This window comes from Geotrypetes seraphini, chromosome 18 (genome assembly GCF_902459505.1).
Source record: "Geotrypetes seraphini chromosome 18, aGeoSer1.1, whole genome shotgun sequence".
Classification (NCBI taxonomy): domain Eukaryota; kingdom Metazoa; phylum Chordata; class Amphibia; order Gymnophiona; family Dermophiidae; genus Geotrypetes; species Geotrypetes seraphini.
The window spans coordinates 29460032-29484230 of NC_047101.1; the positions used below are offsets into that span (position 1 = coordinate 29460032).

General features: G+C 45.1%; 1 protein-coding gene across 2 annotated transcripts in view; it reads left to right on the top strand.

Moving 5' to 3' along the window:
- Positions 1 to 24199, top strand: part of RANBP17 (RAN binding protein 17) — a 548236-nt gene that overhangs the window by 427056 nt on the left and 96981 nt on the right. For both annotated transcript variants that reach the window (XM_033927588.1, XM_033927589.1), the window contains 2 exons: positions 4854 to 5068; positions 22321 to 22459. In XM_033927588.1, the coding sequence (XP_033783479.1) occupies positions 4854 to 5068; positions 22321 to 22459 (354 nt within the window). The remainder of the gene's footprint in view (positions 1 to 4853; positions 5069 to 22320; positions 22460 to 24199) is intronic.

The following is a 24199-nucleotide window of genomic DNA, read 5'->3' on the forward strand; positions in this document are numbered from 1 at the left end:
GAACCGGTGAACTATAGCGGTGAAGGAAGCGATCAGAGACAAGAAGACTTTGTTTAAAAGAATGTAAAAGGTCAAAAAGGACAAAAACTGGAAAAAGCACAAGCAACATCAAAGCAGGTGCCATAAGGTGGTAAGAGGGGCCAAAAGGGACTACGAGGAAAAAATTGCCAAGGAGGTGAAAAACTTCACTGTCCCTGTAAGAATCAGTTTTCCTTCCTACAATCCAGGCTGTAGGAGCTTGTCTTTTCTGCTCATGTTTTATTTCATGTAATTTCAGTCTATGCATTCGCAGTTTTTACCCTCGTGCTGCGGAGGTTCCCTGTGGAGACAGCTCTGACTGTGGGAGATCACAGACCTTTGGAAAAGTCTGCTTCTTGGGGATTCACTGTCTGTCAGTACACCCTTCGGACAGCCTGCACATCAGATCAGGGCTCAGTGACCTTCGGAACTTGCTCATCCCAGTTTGTCCGCTAGTGGGTAGAGCGCAGGCTGCGTGGTTCTGTGGAGGCGCGTCCAGGATTGGAGCCAGACTGTGTTCCTCTGCCTGGTGTCTGCATGACATGTCCGAGGGTAGTGGAGTTACCCAGCTATGGAGGTCTGGCTGGTGAGGCAGCCAGAAAACTCAAATTACAGCTTTCCAACTATTTAAGTCAGAGGATCTCCTTATGAGCTGTTTCAGCTCTGTCTGCATTGTTTCCCATTCAGCACATGTCACTGTGTGTACAGGCTGACAGCCTAAATAAGCAATTTAGGGGGGGTCTTAAAAAAGGGGGATTTGGGTGGTTTCTCTGTATGCCCTACCCTCCTCCACACCCCACCACTGTGGGTTTCCTGGGCTATTTTTAGTCAAAATCGGCACCTGCTGCAGCCATCTTGGATTTTTCCCGATTTAATTTTAAAGTTATTTTTTATACTTTCCAGGTGGCCTCCCTAGGGCAGGATATGATGGATTCATACCTTATTTGCGGTGGATGGCTGTTGGATGCACAGCCATGTTCCACGAATGCTGTGGCCCACAAGAGGTATGAGACTTACCCGGATTCAATGCCTTCGACCTCCAAAGAGGGTCTTCTAGTGCCTTTTGCACTGACTTACACGAAAATGGCATTGGGAGCTCTAGGGATTGCACAGGTGATGCTATAGCAAAACACAAGTGCATCTCAGGAGATAAACCTCGTAAATCCTCCAAACTTTCCAAAACTAGACCGCAGGGATCAGCTCCCACCACAGAGGATGAGTTTTCCCTGGATTTTTATTAATATACTGTTTCAGCCATACTTGGCTAAAATGTTTCTGCCTGTCTCACTTCCGCCGGCCTCAATGCCAGCAACAGGGACCTCTGCTCCAATGGACCAGGGTCTTTTCTCTTGCCGCCCCTTGGGAGTGCCAGTAGGTAAGCTGATAGTACCCACCATTGTGCCAGATATGATTTCCTTACCTCTGCTTCTGCAGGGGGGCACCATGGCAGCCGCAGATGTAGCAGATCTGGTGGATCTCCAGGATTCGGATCAGTACGGAACCCCTGATTTGGGGGAGGATCCCACTGTGCGCAGATTTTTCGAGCATGCGCATCTTGTGGATTTGATCTCTGAATCTCTCCAGGAATTAAAGCTGCAGTCATGAGTGACCAGAGACCACAATCCTCCTCTTTTCCTGATCGGATTCTTACGGATATTTGGGAGACACCCGAGGGTCCCTTGAAATGTGCTCGTGCCATGGCTTTATCCCATGGTGGATGCACTTAAGAAACATTTTGCTTCCCCAAAGATGGATTCCTTGGAGGCGCAGTGATGGAGGAGTGGAGGTTTAGGAGGTTTAGGATCGATGGATGATGGAATCGATGGGGTTAGGAGAGACACTAACTGCATGGGTCAATGATTGGCTGAGTGGCAGACTTCAGAGGGTGGTGGTTAATGGTACCCTCTCTAAAACATCGGAGGTGACCAGTGGAGTGCCGCAGGGCTCAGTCCTGGGTCCACTCCTTTTCAACATATTCATAGGGGATCTGACTCAAGGGCTTCAAGGTAAAATAACACTATTCGCCAATGACGCCAAACTATGTAATATAGTAAGTGAATGCAGTTTACAGAATTATATGGCGCAGGACCTGCTTACATTGGAAAGTTGGTCCTCAACCTGGCAGCTAGGCTTCAATGCTAAGAAATGTAAGGTCATGCACCTCGGAAGCGGAAATCCATGCAGGACGTACTTCTTGAACGGAGAAACTTTAACTAGGACTTCAGCAGAACGAGATTTAGGAGTAATCATCAGTGCAGACATGAAAACTGCCAATCAAGTGGAGAAGGCTTCATCTAAGGCAAGGCAGATATTGGGTTGTATCAATAGAAGTTTCGTCAGCCGAAAGCCTGAAGTCATAATGCCGTTGTACAGGGCCATGGTGAGACCTCATCTGGAGTACTGTGTGCAATTCTGGAGGCCACATTACAGTAAAGATGTGCGCAGAATTGAATCGGTTCAACGGACGGCCACCAGGATGATCTCGGGGCTCAAGGGTCTCTCGTACGAAGAGAGACTGAACAAATTGCAGCTCTACACTCTTGAGGAACGTAGGGAGAGAGGAGACATGATCGAAACATTTAAGTACCTCACGGGACGTGTCGAAGTGGAAGATGATATTTTCTTTCTCAAGGGACCCTCGACCACAAGAGGGTACCCGCTCAAACTCAGGGGCGGAAAATTTCATGGCGACACCAGAAAGTATTTCTTCACAGAGAGAGTGGTTGATCATTGGAACAAGCTTCCAGTGCAGGTGATCGAGGCAGACAGCGTGCCAGACTTTAAGAATAAATGGGATACCCATGTGGGATCCCTAAGAGGGTCAAGATAAGGAAATTGGGTCATTAGGGCATAGACAGGGGGTGGGTAAGCAGAGTGGGCAGACTTGATGGGCTGTAGCCCTTTTCTGCCGTCATCTTCTATGTTTCTATGATGTGTGGATTTCATCCTTAAGTGTCTATTTGATTCAGTGGCCACTGGCATTAAGGTGGCGTCAGTCTCTTCTTTTGTGGCCCGGCATGCTATTCCAAGCTCCACCATGATCCTGACACACTGGTGCTCTGTGATTTGGATTTCCTACTCTCGGGAAAGGACTATATGGCTGATGTCCTGTATGACATCTTGAAAGTCTTTACTAAGCTTTCTGCCTATTCTGTTTTGGTTCACTGGATGCTCTAGATCCAGCAGTAGTCTGGCGATTCATCTTCTAAAGCGACCTTGAGCTAGTTGCCTTTTAAGGGACAGCTGCTGTTCGGCCAGGGTCTGGATGACTTCATGGCCAGTATGCAGGATCACATGCCCAAGTTGTTGCCTATGAATAGATCCCACCCTTCTAGGGGTCCGGTGATGCTTGTCACACCCGGTTGGCGAAGTGGCTGTGGTATGCCAACTTGATTAGGCTCCAGCGGGATTTGGGGGCTCCGGCTATTTTGTCATCCTTGCCTTTTCATGCAGGGTCCAATTGCGATGCAGGATCTGAACCTGGGCTATTCTTCAGCAAAAGGAAATCCACAATGGCTGCTTATGCGAAGGCTTGGAGATGTTATCAGACCTGATGCATCCTTAGACAAGTGGGCCCATCTGTTCTGTCAGTTCCTCATGTTCTGGAGTTTCTGCATGGTGGCCTGAAGAAGGGCCTAGTGGTAGCTTCTCTCAGGGTGCAGATTTCCAGGCTCGTATGTATAGGCTGTCCTTCTCTGAGAGGCTTTTTGGCAGCTCATCCGGATGTAGCCTGCTTTCTGCGTGGCACTCTGAGGCTTCATTCTCCGCTGCGCCTTCCCTGTCCAACATGGAATCTTAAACTAGTTCACCACTCTCTGGCTTGTCTGCCATATGAGCCTCTGGACAGGTTTCCCTTGTGGATCATACAATCAAGACCATATTTCTAGTGGCCATTACCTCAGCCCACAGAGTTTCAGGCTCTCTCCTGCCAGGATCCTTTTCTGTGTATTACAGATTCTGGTGTGGTCCTGCACACTGTTCCTTCTTTTTTTCCGAAAGTGGTTTCCATTTTTCATATGAATCAGAGCAGGACTGGGTGTTGCGGTCTTTGGACGTGCGTAAGCTGTTGTTGCGGTACCTGGAGGCTATGGCCCCTGTGGCTTCCCCCATTCCAATGACCATGGCCATAATCCTGAATGAAATTGTTTTCATCTAAATACTTCTGTATGATGCAAGGGGGCTATCCAGGATATCTGTGAGGGAGGATGATAAAGTGGAATGTTGAGGTTCAAGTGGATCTGTAGAAGAGAAGGTTGGTAAAGCTTCAAGTTGAGAATCAAGAAACTCCAGTTTGAGGTTAATGAAAAACTTTTATAATGGGAGACACTAACAGGACAGCCCAGAGCTGAAAGGTGTGCTGGAAATCGTAGGGGGTTGAGAGGGTAATGGGGATGGGAGAACACAAAGTCCAGGGTATGGCTCAGATTATAACTAGGAAACAAAACGTGTTGCATAAAATTGATTGGTTGCTAGGGAAAGAAAATGTAAAGAAAGATTGTAAGAGGTGAGGTTAAAAACTCTCAGAAACAAGAGATGCAGAGATCAACAAAGAACATAGAGCCCCTAGAGAGATAGAAGACAAGGGAGGAGATGATATATATGAGCTATGAACAAGGAAGAAGGGCCAGCATTGAGCAGAATAACCTCTACATCTTGAGTGGAGAAGTTCTCATCCCCGCTATTACCTTTCTATACAAATATTTGTAACTATTAAAAGTATATTTTCTAGTTCAAATGAATTATAAAATTATGAAAAGCAAAAAATGAAAACTAACTTAACATATGACATACATTTGTAATATACCATTTTTTCTTCCCTTTCTTTTGGAAAACAGGAAATCAGATCCTTTCCTTGGGAGCCATCCCAAAAGATCAGGTTTATGCATTGAAACTCAAGGGCATTTCCATCTGCTATTCAGCACTCAAGTCTGCTTTGTGTGGAAATTATGTCAGCTTTGGCGTTTTCAAGTTGTATGGGGACAACCACTTTGACAACGTTCTCCAGGCTTTTGTCAAAATGCTGCTCTCAGTATCCCACAGTGATTTGCTGGTAAGCAATTATTCATCCTGGGACACTTCCTATGAAGTCTATGATACTACCTCAGACTCAGCCATGTTTACAGTACTGTTTGGTTCACAGAATTGATAGTGTTATACGTTGGAAAGCTAGGAGTTTCTTCTTTGTCAAGGTGAAATACTTGATTTTATTTGCCACAGTACCACAGTATAAGTAATATATTTTTATTAATAAATCAATAACAGCTTATAAGAATAAATCTTTCAGCATATAGAGTAACAGAGCATAGGATCATCAGGCCTGAGATCTCGGATCTGTCCTGCCTACCTAATCAAAAAGACTGTCTTTTTATACAATTCCTGATAGCCTGAGGCCATGTTGGTACATATCATATTGTTAGTTTTTATTGGTCACTTGCAAACGTAATTACATTTATCAGTTTATTAATTAGTCACCATTATCTGTGTCATACTGTACGCACACCCTGTTTACTAAAATAACTATCTATTCCCATCAAATGCCATTTTAATATCAAATCATCAATTTTGAGCAAAGGTTCCAGTAAGGATCCGCCCATTCCAGGATGTATCTCGCAAATGATATATTTTTGGTCAGGACATCTCCTTATTCCTTCTTATGTTCATTTCCCTGTTCTTATGGCACTACAGCAGAGGTGGTACCAGTTACCATGTAAAAGAATAAGTTTCGCTTGACTTGCTGATTTCAGCAAACCTAGATTGTGCAAAGGCCGACAGCTTTAGTCAGAGCATTTTCATCCATCTTAGGCCTTTAGTAGTGTTTATTGGCCTATTGTTCTGGGGGATTTTCAGGGGGCTCTGTCTTCACCTCTAGTTTCATAGAGGACTCTCTCTCCTCCCCCTCCCTTATCAGTATCTATGCAGATTACATCATTATGTACTGTGACAGGGTAAGACCAGGACAGGATTAGCCAGAGTCCTGACCTGTGTCATCCATGCCTCAGCCAAGCGGTTGAATAAGGCATGGAGGGTAGAGGGGTGTCTGCATCAGATAAAATGGTCCAGCACACAGGTGTTTTGTGTGAATTTTAAGTTGACCTTATTTTCTGGCTTTATAATGTAGTGCAACTCAAAACATACAAACAAAAAAAACCCTCTTATTGGTGGCTAAACAGCCTGTTAGCCCACCATGCTTATTCACTTTACAGTTCAAGAAAAAACAGGCAATTTCAAACAGCTTGCCTCTGGAGCAATTCTCAGGGTGTAATTATCCTTCTCACCCTGAGTATGGGATTCTTATCTTTTCTGATACTTTTAGTTAAGTCAGAAGCAGTACTCCTTAATTGTTCTGGTACTTTGTTTTATGAGGCAACAGCACATTATCAGACATAGCTTTCTACTTCCCACAACTGTTATTCTGTGACCATGCCTTCAAATATGTCTAATTCCTCAGGCTCCATTTCAATATCTCCTACTAACATTTCTTCTGGCATTTCCTCATCATATTCAATATCTTCAGAAGCATGATAAGAGGCTTTAGTTCTGAGGTTTTCTACCTGCTTGCTTTGGGAAATGCTGGTCTCTGCTTTCTGAATCCAGGCTTGCATAGGTCTGCCTCCCTCTAAGGATTCGGGAATGCTGTAAGTTTGTGGCTGCCTCTTTGGCCTAGAGACCACACCCTTTTCTCTAGCATGGGGTTGATTGCCTCTCAAAACTCCTGTGGTTCTCTGGTGCTTTGCTAATGAGCCTAGATAGCTTCCCTGCTCACTAACCCTGCCCCAGCAGAGCTGATTGCAGGAGCTAATCCCTTTATGGGTTTTATTATCACCTGCCTGGTGCATGCTGGTACCTGTAGTTCTTTGCCTTTAGCATTCCCTACACTAGAACTAGGCAAGTATAATTGGGTCACTTTTGGGTTACCTTTCACTGGGGATAAATTTTGCAGGGCAGTGTCCCCAACCTGCCTGCTTCTAGGGGTAGGTTTAGGGATAGTTTTAGAGCACTGCATGGTTTCTTCCAGCATGACAAGATTCTCCCTGTCACAGTACACAATTCAATATGTGTTTTAAACAGCCTTTGAGGAGGCATTCCTAGAGGTATGCTTAGGTTGGGGGAAGAAAAGAGTACACACATGCATTAGATTTTTAAAAGAACCTGTGCTATTTTCCTTCTCTTACGTAGCTGTTCACACAACACAGCAGTTATTTTTGGCACACACACCTTGGGGCAAATTATATAAACGGCATCTCGATTGTAAGCAGCAGTAGGCATCCTACCCCTGTCTAACTAGCCAATCGAAATGCACATTTTCTTTTAAAAAAAAAAACAACCCTGAGGCAGGCCGCCTACACTGTAGGTCTGTTGTGGGTGCAGAGAGGCGCCTAGGGACACTTAAGCTCACCCAAGGCTAGGCGTGGGCGTGGTTTCATCCGGAAGTGGGCAAGCTTAAGTTGCCTTAGGTGTCTCCCTAGGCGCCTGAAATGCACTGGATGCTAAACTGATCACTGCAAGGAAATCTCCCTGCCGCGATTATCTGATTGGGCGTGGCAGGAAACCCCCGACCCCCACCGCATGTCAGCCAGCAGAAGGGATACCCACTCCTTCCTGCCGCCCCCCAAAAAAAAACAATCTCCAGCAGGAGGGAGGCACCCCCCCAACATCCCCAGAAGGTGGTATGCCCACTCCCTCCTGTTGGCACCCACTCCTGAACAACCCCTGGTAGGAGGGATGCCCAATCCCTTCTATTGGCACCCCCTCAATATTCAAGGCAGGAGGGATGCCAACTCCCTCCTGCCGGCACCCCCTCCTCGAATACATGACTCCTTGATCCCCAAACCAACCTGATCCACCCAATTCCACAAAGCCCACCCGGACCCCATACCTTTTTTAGACAGGCCAGCCAGAGGGATAGCTACTCCTCTTCAGAATGGTGGGCCTTTCCCTTCACTACACTGAGGAGGGGCCTAAGGCCCTGGTTGGCCCAGGCATCTAAGGCCTCTCCTATGGGAGGGGCCTAAGGCTCCTGTGCTAACCGGAGTCTTAGGCCTCCTTCCCAGTGTACTCTGGGATTCACTGAGTGTATCCTAAGACTCCAATTGACCCAGGCACCCTTTGGGAGGGGCCTTAGGCGCCTGGGCCAATCAGGGCATTAGGTCCCTTCCCTGGTGCATCCCAGGATGCACTGGAAAGGCCCACCATTCGAAAAGGCAGGCCTGCCGGCCAGAGGAAGTTAGCATCTCTCTGGCTGGCCTTCCTGAAAAAGGTAAGGGGGATCTGGGTGTACTGTGGGGGCGGGGTTTGGGGGGGTCAAGGTGGGGGGTTCGGGGAGCTTGGGGAGGTCTTGTGTTTGGGGGGATACCGGCAGAAGGGAGTGGGTATCCCTCCTGCCGGGTGTTATTTTGGAGGTGGCAGCAGTAGAGACTGGGCATCCCTTCTGCCAGAGAGGTTAACAGGGGAGGGGTTTCCCTGCTGCAGCTGCTCAGCTGATCGCAACAAGGAGATTTCCTTGCCGCAATCAGTTTAGCGTCCGTGTCTATTTGAAATGTAGGCCAGCATGTGTGTTAACATATAGGCTTAAATGACTAGAACACTAGCATTTCTACATATTCTTGTTACCTAAAAGTAGGCCATTTTGTTTAAGGGACCTGGGATTGATTCTTGACTTAGGTTTTCCTCCCCTCTCCAGATCATCTAGCGCTAGGAATACTGTGGCAGCAACAATCATAGCCCGAGGTTCCTTCCTAAGGAAGTCCCTGATTGGCTCAGATACCTCAGGCCTCACCTACAGGAGGGCAATCTCCGTGCAATCTGAGCCAATCAGGGCAATCTCCGTGCAAATCATTTGCATGCAAACTTAATAGTGAATCAGTCACTGCTGGAAAATTGGACAGAGAATCAACCAACAGCGATTGAGTCACTATCTTTAGTGAATCTAGCCCATAGTCACCACATGATGCAACATCTCGATGGTAATTCTATTAGGAGGTGGCAAGAATGTAAATACATGCTGGTATTTTAGTTAAGTACATGTTTATATGGACCATTTTTCTATAAATATGCACCAATATTTTATGGCATGCACTTTCCCCAGAAGTGAGCAAAGTTTGGGGGTGACAGGTCAAAAGCGCGCAACGACAAAGGCGCGACGACAACCCAGCGCAGACAACTGAACGCAAGGTGGAAGCACGCTGAAGAAAAACAGTATTTTAAAGGGCTCTGACGGGGGATGTGGGGGGAACCCCCCCACTTTATTTAACAGAGATCGTGCCGGCGTTGTGGGGGGTTTGGGGGGTTGTAACCCCCACATTATACTGAAAACTTCACTTTTTCCCTAAAAAAGAGGGAAAAAGTTAAGTTTCCAGTAAATGAGGGGGTTACAACCCCCCAAACTCCCCACAACACCGGCGCGATCTCTATTAAGGAAAGTGGGGGGGGTTCCCCCCCCACACACACCCCCGTCGGAGCCCTTTAAAATACTGTTTTTCTTCGGCGCACTTCCGCCTTGCACTCAGTTGTCTGCGCTGGGTTGTCGGTGCGCCTTTGTCGTCGCACGTTTTTGTCTATGAACCGAGTTTGGGCCAAGCATGAGCAGTGCACACACATTTACACACACATATATTATAAAATACTGTAGTGTATACTCATCCAGGCACAAGCATTTACACCTTATGTAAGTGCTGTCATCTGAAACATAGGTGCAAATTTGACCTGTTAAGTTAGCATTCTATAAAGAAAAGTATACAGCTACATTTCTTTGTTACGTCCCTTCCAGATTCTATACTCTAGGTCACTGTGTCTCAAACTGTGTGCCTTGTGCCCCGAAGAGATTCCAGAATTCTACTTTAATTTTAAAAATTCCTTTCATAAGTATACACGAAAATTGATGACATGTACACTCTTTCAAAAAGTACAGAGTCTAGGAGACGCATTGAAATTACTTAGTAGTACATTTCAAACAATTTAGAGGAAATATCTTCTTTTCACTCAGTGCACAGTTGAGCTCTGAAATTTGTTGCTTGAGGATATAATTTTTTTTAAAAATTTTTAGATATTATTAAGGTGGACTTGGGAAACCCACTGCTTATCCTTGGAATAAGAGTCTTGGAATCTAGTTATGTTTTGGGGTTATGCCACATAACAAGGATTGGTCACTTTCGGAGACAGGATACTGGGTTTGTTGGCCTTTTAGTCTGGCCAGTATGGCAAATCTTATGTTCTTATGAGATGTTCAAAGAAGAGAAACTTTAGTATGTAGCTGAATATTGAAAACAGTCAGAACTTTCATGTCTTTGATAAAAAATAACTTGTCTATACTCGATAATGATAGCATATAGAAATACAATAGCATCTCTTGTTTTTATCCAACAAATATGTCCACATTTGAATGGATGGCACCACCTAGATAACAGAACAGTTAGATTGCCAGGAACAAAAGCCATGTCTGGTATATAAAAATGAGAAGAGGCAGATGGCTTTCAGATTAACCAAGTTATTAACGCATGAGCTTTCAAAGTCCATTTTGTCTATAAGGTGCCATCTACCTATGTCATTTATTTTGAGGCTAACCATATGTCATATATCAATATGGTATTTTTGGCATAGGTAAATTACGAGAAAAAGATGCTTGTAGAGCTATTATCCCTGTAGAGAGTTATAAAATGAACACTGGCATTTTCTAATCTAAAGTTAATGAATCTTAAGTTTATTGGATTATTAGCAGGGGAGTGCAGTTAGCACCCCTTTGTTTCCAGACAAACCTTACAATATACTCATGAATGATTTTGGAAACTAGCCAAGGTAATACAACTAAAGTATCGTAGAGATTTGTACATGGGCTGCAGGAACCACATATTATCAGAAGTGTTCTAATTCTTCTTAGCACCACTATTAATATGATATTTCAAAAATGTGAATTCCTCTGGGTTTTTTTCAGCTATAACTTAGAATTCCCACTTGAAAATATGTGCTTCATATTTTATAAAAATTGAATCCCCTAAATCCCTGAGATTTATACTTTGCACACGTGCCAAAAACAGTGCAATACCAAATAGGAATTAGGAAAGAAGGCAGATTTAGATGTGGAGAAAAAGCAAGACAAAATGAGGAGAGAAAGAGACACAACTTGAAGAGAAGAAAGGTAAATAATTAAAAGGCAGGTAGCATAGTGACAAAGAAACTGGAAAAGGAGGCAGGGTATTAATGCCAAGTGGCAGGAGGAGAGAGGCTGATACATGAAAGGACTGAAGAAGAAAATGGCAGCACGGAGAGAGATCAAACATTGGGGACAACCCAAACAGATTTTGCTTAGAGTAAAATACAGTATAATGGTGGCATCAGAGAGCCATAGGCTGCTCCAGGGCAGGACTAGGCATAGGTAAACTAGGTCTATAGAACTGAAAGGTTTCTGAGGTCCTTTAGATATACTTTAATCTATCCCTGCCTGCACTTCAAACAGGAAACAAATAGTTCTCTTTTCTAGAAACCATTGTAGTTCTTCCCCTTTTCCTAGTGTTCAATGTATCCATTATTATGTGTCCTGTCATATGTTTTTGTTTTTAAAAATGTTATTTTGTTTTTAAATTTGCGTCCCCCCCTTAATTTTACATGTGTAAAATACTTAGTTTTCGATAGACGTTTAATCAAATTTTTAAGGAAACTTGGAACTCATCCATCCAATAAAAGCATGCACTAAGAACATCCCCCCAAAAAAGAGGTATTATCAGTAGTTGCCACTGAGCACTGCCTCCTTGATGTCTTCAGGTCCCTACTGTAGCCATCAGATCCTGAAGAAATCTCACAGCGCCTAAATACATAGAAAGCAGGTAGGAGTTTTAGAGATTAGGGAAAGTGCTTGTTGGGATCTAGAATATTTTTATTATTAGATGTAGAGAAGCTAAAGTATTGTGTTCATTGGTTAGATAGGGCTCAAAATAGGTTATATTTTAAAGGAGGGGCCCAATACACTTGTTTGCCTAAGTCCCATCTGATGATTAGTCCTGCCTTAGGCTGCTATCTGTGGATCTGGTTTTCTTAGAAAATTTAAAGCACCTCTTTGCATAAGATGACTAGGTCAGAAAAGAGATGTCCAAGTCAGGACAGCCACAATTTCCAAAGTATTCTGCAAAAGCCACCCCAATGTAAAATTTTCCATGGGATGACCAGCAGTCCGTTGTGGTAGATGTTAACCAAAAATTGAAACCAGCATCATCTCAGCTTTAACCGTGACCCAACTCATTAGTGTTCTGTTTGGCTGGATATCAGTAACCAATTCAACAACCATGGGCAGCTCTACTATTCTTATAGGATATATTCACTGAAAGCAAAATTTAAGATGAGATAAGAACATAAGAATTGCCACTGCTGGGTCAGACCAGTGGTCCATCATGCCCAGCAGTTTGCTCCCGCAGTGGCCTTTAGGTCAAAGACCAGTGCCCTAACTGAGTCTAGCCTTACCTGCGTACGTACCGGTTCAACAGGAAGTTATCTAACTTTGTCTTGAATCCCTGGAGGGTGTTTTCCCCTATAACAGCCTCCAGAAGAGCGTTCCAGTTTTCCACCACTCTCTAGGTGAAGAATAACTTCCTTACGTTTGTATGGAATCTATCCCCTCTTAACTTTAGAGAGTGCACTCTTGCTCTCCCTACCTTGGAGAGGGTGAACAACCTGTCTTTATAGAAACATAGAATATGAAGGCAGAAAAGGGCCTTTGGCCCAACAAATCTGCCCACTCGAATAACCCTCCCCCCTAAACACTCCCTCGAAGTGACCCCACGTTTGTGCCATTTTTTCTTAAAATCGAGCACGTTGTTGGCCTAAACTACCTGAAGTAGAAGATCATTCCAACGATCAACCACCCTTTTGGTGAAGAAATACTTCCTGATGTCACCATGAAATCTCCCACCCTTGATTTTTAATGGCTGCCCTCTTGTAGTCGTAGGTCCTATGAGGAAAAAGATGTCTTCTTCCATCTCAATACGGCCAGTAACATATTTGAACGTCTCTATCATGTCTCCCCTCTCTCTGCGTTCCTCGAGAGTGTATAGCTGCAACTTACCTAGGCGTTCTTCTTATGGGAGACCCTTGAGTCCTGAGACCATCCTAGTGGCCATTCGCTGAACCGATTCCATTCTCAGCACATCCTTTTGATAGTGTGGCCTCCAAAATTGAACACAATATGTTGGCCCCTATCAGTCTCCTCTTTTCAAAGGAGAAGAGGCCCATTTTCTCTAAAATCTCACTGTATGACAACTCCTCTAGCCCCTTAATCATTTTAGTCACTCTTCTCTGGACCCTTTCGAGTAGTACTGTGTCCTTCTTCAAATACGGCGACCAGTGCTGGACGCAGTATTCCAAGTGGGGGCGTACCATGGCCTTGTACAGCGGCATGATAACCTTCTCTGATCTGTTTGTGATCCCCTTCTTAATCATTCCAAGCATTCTGTTTGCTCTTTTTGCCGCCGCCCTGCATTGCGTGGATGGCTTCTTCGACTTATCGACCAGTACTCCCAAATCTGTTTCCTGGGGGGGCCTATCTGAGTACCACACCAGACATCCTGTATTCGTGTATAAGATTTTTCTTACCGACATGCATCACCTTACACTTATCCATGTTGAACCTCATTTGCCATGTCGCAGCCCATTTCTCGAGCGTGTTTGTCATGGTGCAGGTCTTAGCAATCCTTCTGCATCTTCACTACTCTGAATAACTTGGTATCGTCTTCAAATTTTATCACCTCGCTCGTTGTACCAATTTCCAGGTCGTTTATTAATTTGTTGAAGAGCACGGGTCCAAGCACTGAACCCTGCGGTATTCCACTGACGCTTTTCTAGTCTGAGTATTGTCTATTTACCCCCACTCTCTGTTTCCTATCCACCAACCACTTTTTAATCCACGTATTTCACCCTCGATTCCATGGCTCGCAATTTTTCAAAGTAGTCGTTCATGCGGGACCTTGTCGAACGCCTTCTGAAAATCCAGATATACAATGTCGACCGGGTCACCCTTGTCTGTCTGCCTGTTAACTCCCTCAAAGAAGTGCAGCAAGTTCGTCAAGCAAGATCTTCCTTTGCTGAAGCCGTGCTGGCTGGTCCTCATCAGATTGTGTCCGTCAAGGTGGTCAATGAAGCGGTCCTTTATCAGCACCTCTACCATCTTTCCCGGTACCAAGGTCAGACTCACCGGTCTGTAGTTTCCCAGATCTCTCCTCAAACCTTTCTTGAAGATCGGCGTAACATTCGCCACTTTCCAGTCTTCTGAAATCCTTCCCGATTTGATTGACAGATTGGTTATTAGTTGAAACAGTTCAGCTATAACCCCTTTCAGTTCCTTGATTATCCTCAGATGGATGCCAACCGGTCCAGGCGATTTATCGTTTTTAAGCCTATCAATCTACCTGCATACTTCTTCTAGACCAGGGGTCTCAAAGTCCCTCCTTGAGGGCTGCAATCCAGTCGGGTTTTCAGAATTTCCCTAATGAATGTGCATGAGATCTATGTGCATGCACTGCTTTCAATGCATATTCATTAGGGAAATCCTGAAAACCCGACTGGATTGTGGCCCTCAAGGAGGGACTTTGAAATCCCTGTTCTAGACTGACCGTCAGTCCCGTCAGTTTCCCATCATCGTTTCCTGCGTATAACCTGTCGGCTTTTAGTATGTTGTGTATATCCTCTTTGGTAAATACAGATGCAAAAAATGTGTTCAGTTTGTCAGCGATGGCTTTGTCCTCCTTTAGCGCTCCCTTTATTCCATGGTCATCCAAGGCCCCACCGCTTCCTTTGCAGGTCGTTTCCCCTTAATATATCAAAAGAACGGCTTGAAGTTTTTCGCTTCTTTGTCTATTTTTTCCTCACAGTCTCTTTTGGCCCCTCTCACCGCCTTATGACACCTTCTTTGATGTTGTTTGTGCTTTTTCCAGTTTTCGTCCGTTTTTGACCATTCCTTAAAAGAAGTTTTCTCTGATTGCTTCTTTCACTGCTATAGTGAGCCACGCCGGTTCCTTGTTCTTTTTCCTCTTGGATCCCTTGTTGATATGCCGGATATATAGATTATCCCAGGACAAGCAGGCAGCATATTCTTAACTGATGGGTGACGGCACCGACGGAGCCCCGGTACGGACAATTTTAGAGTGATTGCACTCTAAGAACTTAGAAAGTTCTAGTTAGGCCGCACCGCGCATGCGTGAGTGCCTTCCCGCTCGACGGAGGCGCGCGGTCCCCAGTTTCTTAGTTTCCGTGGAGCTAAGAAGACGTGTTTTTTCAACGGCTGTTGAAAATTTTTTCCTCGCCTTCCCGCTCGTGCGTATTTTTGTGAAATTCTTTCACTTTTTTTCTCCTTTTATTATTATTATTTTTTTTTTAATTATCATTTTTTTCTTCGACTTTCAGTCGGCCCCGGCGGGGCTTGTTGGCAACATCAAAGCCTCGACCTTCGATTTTGCGGCGACCGTTTTTCCCTTCATGCCCCCTTCACCGGGCTTTAAGTAGTGTCAGCGGTGTGCACGCCCTATATCCTTGACCGACCCGCACAATTGGTGTCTTCAGTGCTTGGGTCCGGATCATAGGGCTTCATCTTGCACCCTTTACGCTTCTCTCCAAAAATGAACCTTGAAGAATCGCCAACTTCAGCAACGACTTCTTTTTGGTGCCGCCATGGAGGGTCCACCGACATCGACCCCGACATTGGCTGCGTCATCGAAATCGTCTTTCAACACCGCAAGACGTGTCTTCGGCATCGCACCCCCCCAGGTAAGCCGGCTAAGAAGCCATCCCCTACAGTCCTGGGCCCGCCAGTCGACCAAGCAGTGAGCCAAGTCCTGCAGACCGTGCGCCGGCCGCGTAAACGCTCTGCTCCTATTGAAGTTAGTGCCTCGTCATCGGCATCATCTTCTCCTGAGCGTAGAGCGGCACCACAGGTACCGAAGAAAAGAAAAGCGGTACCGATGCCATCGGGGCCATCCTCCAAGTTCAACTTAAGGAACAGTTACAGCAACTCCTCCCGGCTCTTTTGACTCCGAACCTTCCAGTGTCGGTACCCTCTGAGCCTCCGGTGCCAGTTGCCGACCAGCCTATTTTGTCGGCATCGACCTTATCGGCACTGTTGCATTCTGCCTCTTCGGTATCCATGCCTGTTCTTTCGGCGGAACCGAAAACCTTGCATCGGGCGGTTCATTCGGTCTCCGAGCCGGTACCGCTCTCTGACCCGAACCTCCGTACCGCTTTCCATACTTCCCCAGGTACAGTATCGATGCGATCGGGCAAGTCGGTACGCAAAACCCGACATGGAGATGTATCCACTCCTGTCTCCCAGGGCTGACTTCCTTCGGTGCGTGATCCTGACTTATGGGATGATTCTGATGAACCTCTCGGCACCGATGACGAGATTTCATCTGATGAGGCTGATCCATCTGTTCAGGAGCCTGATAGTAAGCCAGAGCAGTCTTCCTTTACAAAATTTCTCATAGAAATGTCAGACACACTTTCTATCCCATTGGAGTCTGATTCTAAAATGTCCAAAGCATTCCTTGATGCTCTGGACTTTGATCAACCTCCTAAAGAATTCCTCAAATTACCCTTACATGATATCTTGAGGGAAACCTTTTATAAAAATCTTGAGACTCCTTTAACCATTCCAGGAGCCCCTAGAAAGCTGGATTCTCTTTACAAGGTTATCCCCATTCCAGGGTTTGACAAGCCTCAGCTCCCATATGAATCTTTGCTTGTGGAGTCGACCCTGAAGAAAACTGCGGGCTCTAGTGTATACGCTTCTGTCCCTCCTGGCAGAGAGGGTAAGGCCATGGATAAATTTGGCAGGCGGTTATATCAGAATGCTATGTTGGCCAATCGTTCAGGTAACTATGCATTCCATTTTTCTTTCTACCTGAAGCATCTTATTCAGCAGCTTGCTGCTTTTCAGAAGTACCTCCCGGAACGCAAGCTGCCTGATTTTCAGCAATGTACTTCCAGTCTTTTCCAACTCCAGAAGTTTATGGTCCGCTCCATCTACGATACTTTTGAGCTCACCTCCAGGGCTACAGCTATGGCTGTCGCTATGAGACGTTTGGCTTGGCTCCGCGTCTCAGAACTTGATGTAAACCACCAAGACCGCCTCGCCAATGCTCCCTGCCTGGGTGACGAGCTGTTTGGAGAATCTCTGGATACCACCACCCAGAAACTTCTGCTCATGAGACCAGGTGGGATACCTTATTGAAAACCAAAAAGAAACCCCCACCTACTTGTCCTTTTAGACAGCAGACGTCTTATCAACGTCGTTTTTCAGCTCGTCCTCTTCATCCTCCTCATCCCCAGCCCTGGAGGCAACGTCAACAACAACAGCAGCAGGCTCATCAACAGCAGCAACAACCAGTGAAGCCTGTTGCTCAGCCTAAGCCTACTCAGCCCTTTTGACTTCCTTCTCCAGGACATAGCCAGTCTTCCCTCTTCATCTCCTCTAGCTCAACCCATCAGGGGACGTCTACAGTTTTTTCTGAACCGTTGGGAACTCATCACTACAGATCAGTGGGTTCTCTCCATCATCCGTCATGGATATTCCCTCAACTTTCAGACTCTTCCACCAACAAGTCCTCCAAAAGAGTGTGCTTCCAACACGTCTCAGTCCTTCCTTCTAAGTCAGAAAGTTCAATCTCTCCTTCTTCTAAATGCCATCGAAGAAGTCCCTCTAGATCAGAGAGGGCAGGGATTTTACTCCCGGTACTTTCTAGTGCCCAAAAAGACCGGAGACCTCAGATCCATATTAGATCTCAGGGATCTCAACAAATGTTTGGTCAAGGAGAAGTTCAAAATGCTCTCTCTTGCCACACTTTACCCTCTTCTCACTCAGGGCGACTGGCTATGCTCCCTGGATCTCAAAGAGGCCTACACACATATCCCAGTAAATCTGATGTCCAGACAGTACCTCTGATTTCTAATCAATCATTCTCATTACCAGTACAAGGTGTAAACCTTCGGTCTGGCCTCCTCTCCCAGGGTATTTACAAAATGTCTCATTGTAGTGGCCGCCTTTCTAAGCTCTAACAATCTCCAAGTTTTCCCTTACCTGGATGACTGGTAATCAAGGTGCTTTCATCTCAAGCAGTGCTTCTTGCCACTAACCAAACCATCCTGTTTCTCCAAATTCTGGGTTTCGAGATCAACCTGCCCAAGTCGCATCTCATTCCAACTCAGCGACTTCAGTTCATTGGAGCGATATTGGACACTGTTCTCATGAGGGCGTTTCTTCCCTCCAACCGCCTTCACACCCTTCTTCATCTCTGTCAGCAGGTGCTCCCACAATTTTCCATCTCTGCCAAACAAATGATGGTACTCTTGGGTCACATGGCGTCGACAGTTCATGTCACCCCCTTCGCACGTCTTCACCTGCACACTCCTCAATGGACCCTAGCTACCCAATGATCCCAGGCGACGGATCCTTGTTCGTGATACATATCTGTGACATCGTCTCTTCGACAGTCTCTGCAATGGTGGTTGAAATCTTCCAGTCTCTCCAGAGGTCTTCTGTTCCATCTGCCTCCTCATCATCTCGTCATCACCACAGACGCATCCCCTTATGCCTGGGGAGCTCACTTGAACGATCTCCAAACTCAAGGTCTTTGGACTTCCCAGGAAAAGAGGCATCACATCAATTTCCTGGAACTCAGAGCGATGTTTTATGCCCTCAAGGCCTTTCAGCATCTCCTCTTTCCTCAAGTACTACTGCTTTGCACAGACAATCAAGTTACATTGTACTACATTAACAAATAGGGTGGGACGGGCTCTCGCCTGTTGTGTCAGGAGGTCCAAAAGATTTGGTCTTGGGCGACAGCTCGCCATTTATTCCTAAAAGCTGTCTACATTCAGGGGAAGCAGAATTCCTTAGCAGACAATCTCAGCAGAATTCTCCAACCTCACGAATGGATTCTCAACCCAATGACTCTCCAGTCCATTTTCGATCAATGGGGCACTCCTCAAGTGGACCTTTTTGCGGCTCCTCACAATCATCAACTGCCCCACTTTTGCTCCAGACTCTATTCCCCTCATCGTCTGGCAGCAGATGCGTTTCTCCTGGATTGGACCGGTTGATTCCTTTATGCCTTTCCTCCTCTACCTCTCATGTTAAGAACCTTGTTCAAGCTCAAGAGGGACAAAGCCACCATGATTCTCATTGCTCCACGATGGCCCACTCGATTTTCTTCCTGGTGCATTCTGAATCATCATGATCCAACTTCACTAGCAGTAGAACTAGTGTTACATTATCTTCTTTCTTTGTCTAACTCTGGTCTCAAGTGTACCTCTATCAGAGTCTACCTCAGTGCCATTACTGCTTTTCATGAACTTGTTCACAGAAAGCCTCTTACTGCTCATCCTATGGTTTCCAGATTTATGCGGGGGCTTTTTAATGTGAAACCACCTCTCAAGCCTCCTCCTATTGTCTGGGATCTTAATGTGGTTCTTTCCGCTTTAATGAAGCCTCCCTTTGAACCTTTGGCCACAGCTCATTTCAAATTTCTCACTTGGAAAGTGGTCTTCCTTATTGCTCTCACCTCTGCCAGGAGGGTCAGTGAGTTACATGCTCTGGTTGCAGATCCCTCTTTCACTGTTTTTCATCTTGACAAGGTGGTTCTGCGTACACATCCAAAGTTTCTTCCTAAGGTTGTCTCTGACTTTCACCTTAACCAGTCCATTGTCTTACCTGTATTCTTCCCGAAACCGCATTCTCATCCAGGAGAACAGGCTTTGCATACTTTGGACTGTCAACGTGCTTTTGTTTACTATTTAGAGCTCACTAAGCCTCACAGATCATCTCCCCAACTTTTTCTGTCTTTTGATCCAAATAAGTTGGGTCATCCTGTTTCTAAGCGAACGATTTCCAATTGGCTTGCTGCCTGCATCTCGTTCTGTTATGCTCAGACCGGACTGACACTGGAAGGTTCTGTCACGGCCCATAAGGTTCGAGCTATGGCAGCATCTGTGGCTTTCCTCAGATCTACTCCTATTGAGGAAATCTGCAAGGCTGCTACTTGGTCCTCAGTCCATACTTTTACATCTCATTATTGTCTGGATGCATTCTCCAGACGGGATGGACACTTCAGCCAATCTGTTTAAAAAATTTATTTTCCTAATGGCCATCCTTCCCTCCATCCCTCTTTTTGTTAGCTTGGAGGTCACCCATCAGTTAAGAATATGCTGCCTGCTTGTCCTGGGATAAAGCACAGTTACTTACCGTAACAGGTGTTATCCAGGGACAGCAGGCAGATATTCTTACGTCCCACCCACCTCCCCGGGTTGGCTTCTTAGATGGCTTATCTTAATTGGGGACCGCGCGCCTCCATCGGGCGGGACGGCACTCGCGCATGCGCGGTGTGGCCTAACTAGAACTTTCTAAGTTCTTAGAGTGCAATCACTCTAAAATTGTCCGTACCGGGGCTCCGTTGGTGCTGTCACCCATCAGTTAAGAATATCTGCCTGCTGTCCCTGGATAACACCTGTTACGGTAAGTAACTGTGCTTTTTGCGCCTCAGTAACTGTGTCCTTAAAAGGGACCATGCTTGCTCTAGCGTTTTTACAGTGCTTATCTTCTTTCCCACCATGAGTCTCATCCCTTCATAATTCCCTTTTCGGAAGTTCAATGCCGTGGCCATTGTTGTGGATCGATGTTTTGCCCTCGTGTCCAGGTTGAAGTGAATCATATTGTGATCACTGCTTCCCAGCATCCCTTCTACTTCTACACCTTGCGCCGGTCCTCGTAGTCCATTTAGAATTCAGTCCACAATTGCATTTCCTCTCGTATTTTCTTTGACAAGTTCCAGGAAGCAATCGCCTATAGCATCCAGGAACTTGGTCTCCCCGGATAATTGAAGTCGTCCATGATAACTGCGGCTAGAGCTCTTCAGCTTGGAGAAGAGATGGCTTAAAGGAGATCTGATAGAGGTCTATAGAATATTGAGTGGAGTGCTTGTGTACTCTTGCCAAAAAATGCTAGGACTAGGGGGCCTGCGATGAAGCTACTAAGTAGTAGATTTCAAACAAACTGGAGAAAATATTTCTTCACTCAATGTGTAAATAAACTGGAATAGGACTGGAATTCATTGCCTGAAAACGTGATGAAATCCGTTAACTTTAGGTTTGGATGGTTTCCTACAACAAAGGTCCATGAGCTTGGGGAAATCCATTGTTTATGCCTAGCATAAGCAGCATAAAGTCTGTTTTACTCCTTGGGATTTTGCCAGGTACTTGTGACTGGGTTGTCCGCTGTTAGAAACAGAGTACTGGGCTTGATGAACCTTCGGTCTGTCACATGTGGCAGTTCTTCAATTATTTCAGTAAAAGTAGCAATTGTTATTCTGTATTTCTTTACAAGTAAAGGTGATAAAACCTTTACTTAAGTGCAGTAACTAGTTAAATTTACTTAGGAGTAAATTCTATATCTATTGCTGAAATGGTCAGCACTTAGCACAATTCTATAAGCCACTTCCGGAGTTAGGCACAGTTTATGCCAATGAAAACCAGTCCAAAATGCCTGCATCCAAGACCCTCCTATGCTCCTCCTATGACCACACCCCCTTTTAAGATCTGCACACCATTTATTTACCAACTTATTCGCACTGCCTTATAGAATATACTTAGAAAGTTGCGTATGTAATTCAAATTAGTGCCAATATTTTTATTAATTGCCAATTATCAGCACTGATTGGCTTGTTAAACAAGTTTGCGTAAATTGGCAATCAACTTTGGTTGCAGTATACAAAATCCAGGGGTAGTTCGTATACAACGCAGGATCTGAAGTAGCAGAACTGAAAGGAGCCATTATTGGCAGTGGGAAATTGAACTACTGAGCTCAAAGCTCTTAGGATTTGCTGTACTCTGAGCTGAGGATTTCAAAGTACTGTTTTTATTTATGTATACTTTCCAGCATTTTTTTATGTTGAAGAATATAAAAATGGCCAAGGTATAGAAACATTAATGAAGTAAAGAAGAAATCCTGATAAATTTGAAAACAGAAAAGGAGAGCATTGAAAGAGGATATTTAGAAATAGAAACATGAAGCCATATGATGAGGAGGAGACACACAATTAATTTCTATGAAATGAGAGCTTTAAAATGGCCATTAAACAGGTGATGTGTGCTATAATTACAGCATAAGGAATATAGTTCCTACTACATATAGCATTTCTACAGTACATTGTGAAACATGATTTGATAAGTCTTTTCCATCCGGTAACCACAGATATTCCTACTGGCCTGTTACTTGTTTAGAGACTGATCTAGAAATGTCTTCCTCATCACTCAAACTGTGTTGGGTTTTTTTTTCAGCAATATCGAAAGTTGAGCCAGTCTTACTACCCACTCTTAGAGTGTCTCACCCAGGACCACATGAGCTTCATTACCAGCCTAGAGCCACATGTTCTAATGTATATCCTTACATCAATATCTGAGGGACTTACAGCTCTAGGTAAGTGGCATTCTGTGCAGGTACCAAGGAAATCTGTGTACAAAGTCCTCAAGAAAAATGGCTAAAAAAAGACAATTCCTGGCAGTTAAGCTCTGGCTTTCTTTCCCTCTCTCCTCTACACTGCTACCTCTGATCTTGCTCTTTCTTATGTTATACATACGTAGAAACTAAAACTAACCATTAATTCCCGGAGTTTAGTACAGTGTGTAAGTCCACTGCCTTGGCTAATGAACAAAATAGCTGTTGTGTGCACCGGCAGGAAAGAAGACTTTTCTTATGCCACACTTACTTAAACTGCTAAAGAATGGAACACATCAACATCAATCATTTTGGAGCTGTTTTTAATCCCAACATGTAACCTAATGTGATGTAGATTTTGAAACAAAAGATTGAAATTTCTGCTTCATATTTACATTAATTTTAATAGTTTTGCATAATTAAAATGTAGTTATGTATGATAAAAATAAGAGATTTTCCAAGCCAATATTCAGTGCTACTATACATTGGAAACAGCGGCACTGGATATATATATTTCCAGTGCAATAGGTGAGACATTGGACCATAGGGATATTTCCCTTTACCCGCATGGACTGCAGAAGAGAGCCATTCCAGATTTTCCAGTCTGCCTCTAGAGTACTTCACAGGCTAACTTAGCTCCTCCCATCAGTCTTTCTCTTCTGCATGCAGTTCTGCTCTCCCACATTTATTATTTTTAATTCGATGTAGTTTCGTCCACATTCACGGTTCTTTCGCGTTTCAAGAAATTTGAAAAGCTACTTGCTTGAGAATTCACAGACTTCGGTCTGTAGTTGACAAGCCAATCCCTTTGGGGTACCTGTTAGCTGGTTTGCTAGTCTTCCTTGGAGCTCAGGGCCATCCCTGACCTGATCTCACTCCCTGTTAAATGGGGGATTGAGTGCAGACCATTCACCATACTTAGGGGGCTCAGCAGCGTTCCACAGCGTGCAGGCTGCGTTTTTGCGCCTCCGTACAGTCCTGGTATTTAGTTGGTGGTCTGCAGGGGTGAACGCATAGTCAGACAATGGATCTAACTGGCAGCCCAAATAATCAGCTTGGTAACAGCCTTTCCAGCAGTATGGCAGTGAGTTCTGACTCTGGCTTTTCACAGAGGCTAGAAAGCAGGTGCAACATCTGTCTTCAGTACTGTGAGTAAGAAGAGCTGACAGGCTCTAAAAACTCAAATCCAGATGCCAGGGAAAAATTGCTGATTGGGCGCACACACAGCAGAGCTATGAAGTGGAAGAAGGAGTGGGCTTGTCATCTAAGCCCAATTCCTGCAAAAATTCAGCAATCAAGTCAGGAAGCGCCGCAACTTTAAACAAGCACACCACAGTCGGATCTTCTCCAGGATCCGGAGCCCCGAAGGGATCCGCAAATCCAGCATCTCAATCCGGATCCTCTAATACGGGGAATAAATGATCAGCAAGGTCCAGATTTGCAGCTGGAGCCTCCTGAACAGACTGTGAAGAAGGTACAGCCGGGGTGGCCTGAGACTCCTGCATCCCCGAGGAGATACTGGCACTATGCGATGTCATAAGGGCAACAAATGAACATCCAGCAGTCGGACCCCTGGATTGAAACTCGGACCACAAAAATTTCATGAACTCTGAGAAGATATCTGGACCCTGGGGCATAGAATCACCTTTAGATGAGTTAGACTTGCGCTTCTTAGGCTGCGGAGGGTCTGCCTCACGGCTGGTTGATAAAGGCACAGACCCA